We start from the raw sequence: 10,991 nt of genomic DNA, 5'->3' as shown, positions 1-10,991 counted from the left end.
TTTTTTTTTTTTTTTTTTTTTGTGGAGATGGGGGTCTCACTTTGTTGCCAAGGCTCGTCTCAAGCTCCTGGCCTCAAGCAGCCCTCCCACCTTGGCCCCCAAACTGTTGGGATTAGAGGCGTGAGCCACCATGCCCAGCCAGGATTATTTTGAAATAAATTACAAAGTTTGTGGCATTGCATTCACAAATATTTCAGTATATATTTCTAAGAATTAAGGACTCTTTATAAATATAACCATAAGACCATTATCACACCTTTTAAATGTCCCATTAATTTTTTAATATCCAGTTACTGTTCAGATTTTCCCCAGTATCTTACAATTTTTTTTTTTTTTTTTGAGACAGAGTCTTGTTCTGTTGCTCAGGCTGGAGTGCAGTGGCACGATCTCAGCTCACTGTAAGCCATGCCTCCCAGGTTCACACCCTTTTCCTGCCTGAGCCTCCGGAGTAGCTGGGTCTACAGGCGCCTGCGGCCACCCCCAGCTAATTTTTTGTATTTTTAGTAGAGAGAGAGTTTCACCATGTTAGCCAGGATGGTCTCAATCTCCTGACCTCGTGATCTGCCTGCCTCGGCCTCCCAAAGTGCTAGATTACAGTTGTGAGCCACCGCATTCGGCCGTGTCTTACAGATTTTTAAACCGTTTCTCTGTCATCTTTTTAATCTTTTTTAAAATTAATCAAGATTCAGTGAGATTGGTAGGTTTGTTAAATTGCTTCATCTGTAGATTTTCACGCCATCATATTTTTCTTGCAATGTGTTGAAGAAACTTGACTGATAGTTTTCCACAGCTTGGGTTTTGATGATCACAGCCCCATGGTGATATTTATTTGTTGCTCCATCTCCTGTGAACTGATCTACATCACACGTGTAGCATGCATACAAACGCCATTGACTATTTTCCATTGTAACTTAACACCATAAGCACCTTACTTCTTGTGAGTCTTTATTTCAAGCTCTTTGGGGTAAAGATGCTTACAGATTCTTATAGATTCACAGTGATAGAAACTTAGGCAGTTTTCTTATTAACAGAAACCCGCATCTGCTGCCTAAGAGATGATGTCCCCATGTAACTTTGATCTTTCATTCTGCCATGTCCTACTACTTAACAAGTTGGTTCTTTTTAGAGACTAAATTTTCTCCTATAGACGTTGAAGTCCCACTGCTTGGGTTCAGGTCCCTGCTGCACTGTATGCTAACGAGTTGTGTAACCAGGGGAGAGTCTTAGCAGCATTGTGTCTCAGTTTCTTTATCTGTAAGATGGAAATAATATTACATATCTCATAGAATTGTTGGGAGGATTAAATGGATAATGTTAAGTAATTAGAACAGTGATTGGTACACAGTAGCACTTAAATGTTCTTGTCAGAGCACTTGATAAAATGTCTGGGCAGCAAACATCATAATTACTGTTTTTCCTATTAGTTTAACTGAAAACAACACAGATGCTTATTCGGCTACTATATGATGAGAACAATACTCCCAATTTCATAATTCTATGCTTTTAGGTATCGTATTTTCCTATCCCTTCATTTCTGAACAAGGAAACAGACCCAGAGAGGTAGAATAACTTACCTGGGGTTGTACAGAGTCACAGGCAGAGCCACAGTTTGAACTTAGATTCCCCACTGATTTGTCCAGAGTGCTTTATGCCACACCGAGAGCAGCAGTTCCTCTGAGCTAGTTCTCAACAGGGAAATATGGTCCCGTCTGCTTAACGCTTTGCTTGTATTCATCGTATTCATTGAAATTGAGCTTTCATATTTTGTGAATTAAGTGTTGTACTAAAACTTGATGACATTTCTTTCTTCTAGATTGCCAGCATACTTTGTTGTCCCCACCCCTCTTCCTGAAGAGAATGTGCAGCGCTTTCAGGGTCACGGCATACCAGTAAGTGTATCTGGGAACCCTAAGAGACGTGGGTCGTGCATTGGTCTATCCTGGCAAAAATGATCCTACTGAAAGCCCTTGGCTTTGGTTCTAGAGTTTGTTTTCAGTCCAAGAGCAATCCAAAAATATCTTAGGGACTCCCTAGAGGAGTCTCTTAAACGTGATTGGGACAGAGTTCTAAAGTTTTTACAAATGCACTTGAGTTTTTAGAAGAGACATTAATGGAGCTTTAAGAGGATCATAGATCTGTCTGGTGTTGAAAGCAAGCCTGGTTTAACACCTAAGTCATTTTGAACCTGAGCCAAACCACACCAAGGGTAGTAGGATTTAAGCTTCTTTTTGGCCCCTGCCGTTAATCTTTGTTTGGGCATGGTGGTGTTTTCTCCCAGAGAAAACATGGAGTGCTTCTTAGTTTTCACAGAGTACAGTGGGATTGGAGCCATATTTAATGTGTCACTGATCAAAGAAAGCAAGACTCTGGCAGTTACTCCAGTTTCTAATTGGTGGTTGGGAATTGCCAGACCTGCAGGGTATTTAGTAAGGAATGAGAATTATAAATAAATGCTGTGCTGTGTGCACAGCTGGTTCACCAAAAGGATCACTCCCATATGGGTGGAGGTATGGTTAAGCAGGGTCACATGCCCAGAAGCCCTTGGAGGCCACGCAGGTAATGAGTATGACCTTGCAGTGAACCAGAGGCCCTCTGCCTGGTCTAGGGGGACATCTCTTCAGTGCCAGCCAGTATGTGCCACATGGGAATATGAGCCAAGTGTTGCCAGATGTCCTGATTTTTCAGGAGAAGCCATAGATAACAGATTCTTTTTTTTTTTTTAAACGAAGTTTCACTCCTGTTGCCCAGGCTGGAGTGCAGCGGCCCAGTCTCTGCTCACTGCAGCATCCGCCTCCCAAGTTCAAGCAGTTCTCCTGCCTCAATTCTCCTGCTTAACACTCTGCTGGTATTCATCGTATTCATTGAAATTGAGCTTTCATATATTATGAATTAAGTGTTGTACTAAAACTTGATGACATTTCTTTCTTCTAGATTGTCAGCATACTTTGTTGCTGTAATCCCCGTGTAGCTGGGATTACTGGCGCCCACCACTAGGCCTGGCTAATTTTTTGTGTTTTTAGTAGAGACAGGGTTTCGCCATGTTGACCAGGCTGGTCTCGAACTCCGGGCCTCAGGTGATCCGCCTGCCTCAGCCTCCTGAAGTGCTGGGATTATAGGCGTGAGCCACCACACCTTGCCTAGATACAGATTTTAATGTGAGTTTTCCTGATTTCTAAATATATGCCACTGATTCAGATGTTTAAAAGCATGTTTTCCATCCTGGCTAACACAGTGAAACCTCGTCTCTACTAAAAATACAAAAACTAGCCAGGCGAGGTGGCGGACGCCTGTAGTCCCAGCTACTCGGGAGGCTGAGGCAGGAGAATGGCGCAAATCCGGGAGGCGGAGCTTGCAGTGAGCCGAGATCCGGCCACTGCACTCCAGCCCGGGCGACGAGACTCTGCCTCAAAAAAAAAAAAAAAAACATGTTTTTGGGCCAGAGTTGGTCACAATGAATAAAATTCATAATTTTTAGTTCTTTATTAAGGACATTCTCAAGTGAAACTTGTTTTCTGCTGGTGTGGCAGTAAAGAATGCAGTGAGCATCAGTACAGTTGAGTGGCCCTGCCTTGATTGGTACTCTCAGCAGCAATTTTACCACCACTGCTTTTGTACCATCAGTGCAAAAGTCACCACGGTACATATGACAAAATTATATCTTACTATTATTATGAAAATATCTGTGGCCTCTCAGACCACCTGATAGGATCTTGAGACCTCCCAGGGTAGTGTATACTACATTTTGAAAACGAATGTGTTAGAGGAATGAAAATAAGAGTCTCTATCTTTCAGTCTTTCATAGAGGGATCTAGAAAAGACAGTTTGGTTGCTGGGCAAGGTGGCTTATGCCTGTAATCCCAGCACTTTGGGAGGTCAAGGCGGGCAGATCACGAGGTCAGGAGATTGAGACCATCCTGACTAATACAGCGAAACCCTGTCTCTACTGGAAATATAAAAAAAATTAGCCGAGCGTGGTGGCGGGCATCTATAGTCCCAGCTGCTCGGGAGGCTGAGGCAGGAGAATGGTGTGAACCCAGGAGCCGGAGGTTGCAGTGAGCCAAGATCACACCACTGCACTCCAGCCTGGGCAACGGAGCAAAACTCCATCTCAAAAAGAAAAAAAAGAAAAGAGGGTATGCTCTGTGGGAAGAAACAGAGGTGAACTGTTCACATATGTAGGAATAGGCTGCTTCTCTATCCCTGCAGTGTGTGAAGTGTAGATGCTCTGCATTCTAGTGAGGCCTTGGGCCTGAGAAGTAGCAAGTGTTCTGATAAGATTTGAGTGAGGAGCCTGAGGCATTACTTTGATAGAAACTGTGGCACGTACAGGGCACAGTGACTCACACCTATAATCACAGCACTTTGGGAGGCCAAAGCAGGCAGATTGCTTGAACCCAGGAGTTTGAGACCAGCCTGGGTGACAGAGCGAGACTCCGTCTCAAAAAAAAAAAAAAAAAAATTAGTCTGGTAAGGTGTCACATGCCCATAGTCCCAGCTACTCTGGAGACTGAGGTGGGAGGATCCCTTGAGCCAGGAGTTCGAAGCTGCAGTGAACTGTGATCGTTCCACTGCACTCTAGCCTGGGCAACAGAGTAAGACTCTGTCTCAAAAAGAAAAGAAACTGTGAGAAGGTGTTCTGATTTCATTAGTTATTCCTATATTTATATGTCCCAAAAGTTACAGTGGAGTTTGTATGAATGGACAGCAAAAAAGTGTTACACAAGATGGAATTTATACATCTACCCAGGAAGCATAGAGCCCCCCAATCTCTCTCTCTCTTTCTCCCTCTTTTTTCTTTTAACATAAAATTTTCATTTGACTGGAACATTAAGATCACCAGAAATGATCTTAAGCAAATTAAAAGGTAATTTATTTTATATTTGGAATGGATGAAATTACATACCTTAACCTAGAATACCCAGTCCTTTTAAATGTACACAGTACCTCTTTAGCCTCTTGTTTTTAGTTTTGTTTAAGACAGGGTTTCTCAACCTAGGCACTATTGATACTTGAGGCCAGATAATTCTTTGTTGTGGGGGCCATTAAATTCTTTGTTGTGGGGGCCATTATTGTAGAATATATAGCATCAGTACTGCCAGTAGCATTTTCTGAGGTGCCAGTAGCACCCCTGCCCTGTGAGTTGTGACAACCAACAAATATGTTCAGACATTGCCAAATGTCCCCCCTTGTGGGTGGAGTGGGGGGCAAAAAATGCAGGTTGAAAACCCCTGCTTTAGGTGATCTGGACTGTTTTCTGTTTAGCATATGTCTTCTCTGACTCTTAAGAGACTTACAGAAAATGTGACAACTAGGTAATGTGAGTGACTGTAAGCCCCTCTCTGGCTTCGTCTTTACCTGTTCTTCTTTCTGTCGTTTGTATTGAACCTACTGGTATTTACACTTACTCTCCATGCTTACTTTTGTTGTTAAGCAGATATGAACATCCAACTATTTTCTCTTAAACCATGTATTTAAGAGATTTGCAAAAACACAAAACAATGCCATTTATCTTCCTGTATGATTTTGGTTGGAAAATGTTGTTTACAGTAACAGGTAATTGATAATTACTGTTTTAAAATGAATTAGTATTTTAAAAGTTTCTCAGTTTTAATTTCTAATGTGGTAAATATCAATAGCTATGGCTTATGTAGACACAAGCTCTTCAGGGTCCTCAATAATTTTTAAGAACATAAAAGGGTCTAAGACCAAAAAGTTTGAGAACCACTGATCTGCAAGATTGCATGTACATACATTTTCTCTAGGACCTGGCACATAAGCACTCAAATCAATAGTAACAGGTAATTTGCAGTAGGTGCATAGGAAGCTAAGATTGAAGAGATAGTTTGGGGCTAGATTATGAATGATCAATCTTTCATTCACAGAATCTTTAAAAATTGTGGTAAAATACACATAACATAAAATTTCCCATAGTGACATTTAGTATATTCTCAATGTTTTGCAACCATTACCACAGTCTGTTCCAGAACATTTCCACGTCTCCATGCTGTCTACCCTGGCTTTTCACCCAGTCTGTTCTTTCCTGCCTTCACTTCTTTTCAGGGAAGACCTGTATAATTTGTCAGTTTATTCATGTCCTTGCTGCTGTTCTAAAGGCTTTGGCTGCTGTTCTTCAACCCTGAGTATCTTTTTTTTCCCTCTGGGGCAAATGAACATTGCTATGGATTATTCAGACCAAACAGCAAACTGTGCTTAACGGGACCCATGAAAACCACTGGTGATGCTTTGTCCTGCCCAGCAGTATGCTATTTAACTGCTTTTGGTTCCTGTATCATTGTTCTCTGTGTGAACAGGTTTTCATCCTCTTTAAGTTTTTTGTATCATTCTTAACTCCCAGTGATGACCTTTTCCATAGTCCAGCGGGATCCAGGACAGCGACAAGAACTCCCCAGCTTCCTTCTATTCAGCCTCCTGTTGTTACTCTCTGGGCTTCCGTTTCCTTCATACAGAATCTGGATCTCTGTCTGGGCTCTTGATTGCCTCGTTTGGAGCCCAGTTCCATTGGCCTTCCCTCTTCCATGGTTGCCTTTCCCAAGTCTGTTCTGCTGTGTCTGTTCTTGAAGACATCCTTCTGTCTCCCTTAACCTGAGGCACTTCGTAGTAATCAAGGGGCTGTCTTGTTCTGCCTGTACTGCCAAGCATATTTAAAGAGTCTATACTTGTTTTCGCTACCATTTTGTCTTGCAGCATGACTTCTACTACCCACACACTGTGGACATTTCCCTCCCAGAAGTCCTTATGCAGTGTGCAGCCCCAGTTCCCCACATGACTGCAGTGTTTGACTCCGATGACATTGTCTTTTAAGTTCCTGCCCTGGCTTTGGAAACACTATACTCCCTTGGCCTACCGACCTCCTTCATGGTCCTTTACTGGTTACTTACTCTGCCTTCTGCCTCAGATTGTAGATGTTCTCTTAAAGCTCTGTTTTTGACTCTATTAAGAGAGGGACCTTAAAATGTACCAAATAATGAGTATTCCTTTTTTTATAAAAACAAATAAGATTAACAAACTGTGATTCTTGCCTGTGAAGTTACTCATACTAAGAATTCTGGCCCTCACTGTTACCAGAGAGAAATTGCAGCAATAGAAGATTTTTTGCTAAATTTCTGTGAGAAGGCTCTCTGACCAGGAACTTTGCTTGTTTCTATTTACTGTTTCACGCAGATAATAGTAAGGGAGTTGGCCCTTCACGCCTCAGATGAGATGAGATAGTTATGATTGGAAGTTATTACATGTGCCCCAGATGGAAAATGAGTTATAGTTGGATATCACTAAGGGACTATGCTTTCTGCCCCTTCTGCTCCAGAAAAGGAGATAAAAAGGGTTAAGAACACTTAGTTTCTTAGGACTCACCATCCAGTCATGGCTAAGAGTATCTCCCCCTGTATCCAAGTGAGCTGCGCCAACTAAGGGGGGCACAATTGCCTGGGCACCAAAATTTCACCACCTTAGGCAGAGAGCTGAAAACTGTGTGGTGGTTTCTGCATATCACTTAGCATGGCATTGAGAAAGGGAATACAAGAGCAGCAAAGGGCCCTTTGATTATCTTAGTGTTCTAACACTTCCGCCTCATCATGAATCTTCAAGTATGGCTTGGCCCTAAGAGGGGAGTTGCTGCTGTTTTCAGTAGTTCCTAAAGCAGTTCTGTGTCACTCTGTCCTTGCTCTCTGGGTGGACTCATCATCACCCCCACTGCAGCAGGCCATCAGCTCCTATGTCTAGAGCTCTAGGCCTGTTTTCCTCTCATTTTAGGGGCCTCCTGAATATCTACACATGGAGGTCCTGTTGGTACTAGACACCCAATATGTGCTGATTCCATCACCTTCCCCAGAAATCCCAAACCAGTTTCCCTTTGTGATTTTCTAAGTGTAGTGCACAATATCACCTGGATTGTTTTGCTGATCTCTAACTCTTGGTCTAGGCCACTGCTAGCATATCCAATGCATGGTTTGTACCTGGCAGATGAATGGCAAAAAGGTGTCGCCTTTGGGCAGCTGAATTATAAAATGTCTTTCTTTCCTCCAGGTTTACCTTTGAGCCCAGGCCAGTGGCTTGGTCAGCAAAGCAAGGGCTGGACCTTAGCCACCCTCAAGCACTTAGCCAGGCCTTTATGCAGGACTCAAAGTCCACAACTGTACTCACCTGTCCAACCAGTCTGTCTGGCTTCTCCAAGCTAGGCTCCACTGGCAGATTACTTTGCCCCAAGATCTGTTCTAATCTCCTTTTGTTCCTGAAAAACAAACAAACAAACCCCCCCCCCCACTGTATCCTGAAAAAAGCCTGAACACCTTAACCTGTTGCCAAAGCAGAAGAAAGCCTAAACGGCCTCACCCGCCACTCTTGGTCACTCATGTGACTTCTTCCTCCTTGCCTTGTTTGTGGTGTTCCTTGAAATTTCTTTCTTCTGTTATGTAATACATCCTACCTTCTTTTTTATTCCTAAGCTTATTTCCCTTTTGAAACTAAGCTCTGAAGGAAGACACAGTATCTTAGTATCTTTGTGCCCTCTCGCAACCTAATGTAGTGCCTTGCATGTCGCAAGTCTTGAATTCAGTTATGTCAAATAGCCAACATTCCATTCTTCCTCGTGTGGATTTTCTCTAATGAGAGTTGCCCCCTTTTTGCCATCCGTATACAACACAGCCTTTAGAGTCACACTGTGGCTACTTCCTGTACAACTTGGGAAAGTCCTTCCATCTCTCCAAGCCTCAGTTTCTTGCTATTAAGGGGGATAAATAATTATACCTATCACGGAGAGTTACCATAACAATTAAATGAGTTAATTCATGTAAAATACCTGACATGTAATGAGCTGCACTTGAATGATAGCTACTATCCTAATAATAATAATAATGTTGTTGTTGTCATCATCTGGGTTACCAGCTGATGATAAGTCAAAAGGTATATGTTAGACCATAAGTCTGTGTCTGACTACCTAGACCTGTTTATTTTTTAAAACTAAATCATTCTTTTTCGTTGTGACTAAATACTCCCAGGCTTAATAAAGTTGAGTACGTCCAGCCATTTCATACTGAAGTTGCAAATTTCCATGTATGCATTTAAATGCTAAGCTTAAGTGTCCCCTGTTGGGTTGTGTTTGTTATATCTGGTAAATCTTTATTTGTTTCTACAGATATGGTGTTGGTCCTGCCACAATGGAAGTGCCCTTTTGAAAATGTCAGCACTGCCCAAAGAACAGGATGATGGCATTTTACAAATACAAAAGAGCTTCTTAGATGGGTCAGTACTAGTTCTACATTTTGTTCTTGTTCAGTTCTTGTTTTCCAAGAAGCAGGCAACAGCTCTTAGTAGTATGTCTCTTTCTGTTTACCTACTGGTAGCTTAGTGCTAGGGGAATACAACTTATAGTGATCATTTTGAGTTAATTTGAAAGGAGTCAGTATAACATAATAATTAAGAATGTCACCTGCGTTGTTTTTAGAGGTGCACGCTAAAGTCTTCAGCAGGGAGGTGACATGATGTCTGTAATGTTAACAATTGTCAAATTTAGGTCATGGTACATGTCACTATACTATTCTACTTTCTACATGTTTCAAATTAAAAACAAAAAAAGACAAAAAACCCAAAGTAGATGAATTTAAAAAAAAAAAAAGAAGGAATAGACTCAGAGTTACATTGCCTTATTCCAGATCATGGCTCTATCAGTTTATAAATTGGATAATCTTGGGCCGGGCAGTTTTACTCTATGCACCTCCATTTCCACACCCATTGACTGGGAACAGGAGTCCCGCAGCAATTGCCTGTTAGGTGAAGATTAAATGGGAGAATGCCTACTGAGCCCTTAACACAGATTGTGGCACATAGTAAATCCTGAGGCAAAATTTGTGCTTGCTCTTCTAATCTCATATTCCTTTTTGATACCTAGAGTTTACAAGACCATCCACAGGCCACCCTATGAAATTGTTAAAACAGAAGACCTGTCAAGCAACTTCCTATCCCTGCAGGAAATCCAGACTGCATACTCTAAATTTAAACAGCTATTTCTGATAGGTGAGAAGAATACTGAGCAAAAACTTTTGTGTCATATGGGGAAAGACATGCCAGGCAGATCAGGTGAAAGTTGGTGCCTTTTCCCTGGGTTCCTTGAGGTAGTATGCAGAGCCCAGGGCTGCGATGTCATGGAGCCAGGGGTCTGGCTGCCATTACCACGCTCCCTCCTCATCTCTCTCCAGGCTTCCCCCCACTGCCTCCTTATTGTGGCAGTGATAACACGGCCACCCTCCTCTTCTCCCCTTCCTCAGCATACCAGTTGCCCAGTGTTGAGCATTTTGGTTTCTTCCTTTAAAAGTTTTTTTATCTATGTAGCATTTGTATTTGTTGACTTGCAGTGATTTATAAAGTGAATAATGTTCATTTTCCTGTGTAGACTTTTTCCCAAAGTGGAAATGCTTTAATTTTTTCCCCCTGATTGGGAATATACAATTTCTAACAATATTAAAAGTTTTATCAGAAATGTACAAAATAGAAAATGAAATATGCCCATCCCAGCTACCCCCATTTTCCTGCCCAGGCTGCCTACTGGTGCCTCATATTTAACACTGCTCAGTCACTCATTGATTCTCTTCATTCTAGAATGAGACTTTACGCTCTGAGATTTGTCATGCCTATAGGTAACTTTTCCTAACTTGAACATTTTTTTTTTTCCCGAGACAGGGTCTCACCTCTGTCATCTAGACTGGAGTGCAATGGCATGATCACAGCTCACTGCAACCTTAAAACTCCCAGGCTCAAGTGATCCTCCCACCTCTACCTCCCAAGTAGATGGGATTACAGGCACACGCCTCCTCACCTGGCTAATTTTTGTATTTTTTGTAGAGACAGAGTCCCATAATGTTGCCCAGACTGATGTTGAACTCCAGGGCTCAAGCAATCTTCCACTTTGGCCTCACAAAGTGCTGGGATTATAGGCATGAGCCACTGCCTGGACTAACTTGGACTTTTTAGCCTAGCAA

At 42.2% G+C, this 10,991-nt stretch overlaps 1 protein-coding gene across 1 annotated transcript in view; it reads left to right on the top strand.

Moving 5' to 3' along the window:
* The window catches only part of MTMR12 (myotubularin related protein 12), an 81,135-nt gene that overhangs the window by 52,724 nt on the left and 17,420 nt on the right, over nt 1–10,991 (top strand). Inside the window, exons 8-10 of the mRNA XM_011952580.1 lie at nt 1,814–1,889; nt 9,152–9,258; nt 9,905–10,029. Of these exons, the coding sequence (XP_011807970.1) occupies nt 1,814–1,889; nt 9,152–9,258; nt 9,905–10,029 (308 nt within the window). The remainder of the gene's footprint in view (nt 1–1,813; nt 1,890–9,151; nt 9,259–9,904; nt 10,030–10,991) is intronic.

This window comes from Colobus angolensis, unplaced genomic scaffold (assembly GCF_000951035.1).
Source record: "Colobus angolensis palliatus isolate OR3802 unplaced genomic scaffold, Cang.pa_1.0 Scaffold341, whole genome shotgun sequence".
In the NCBI taxonomy this organism is placed as follows: domain Eukaryota; kingdom Metazoa; phylum Chordata; class Mammalia; order Primates; family Cercopithecidae; genus Colobus; species Colobus angolensis.
Note: the sequence above shows the minus strand (reverse complement) of the source record. Positions and strands in the feature narration are given on the sequence as shown.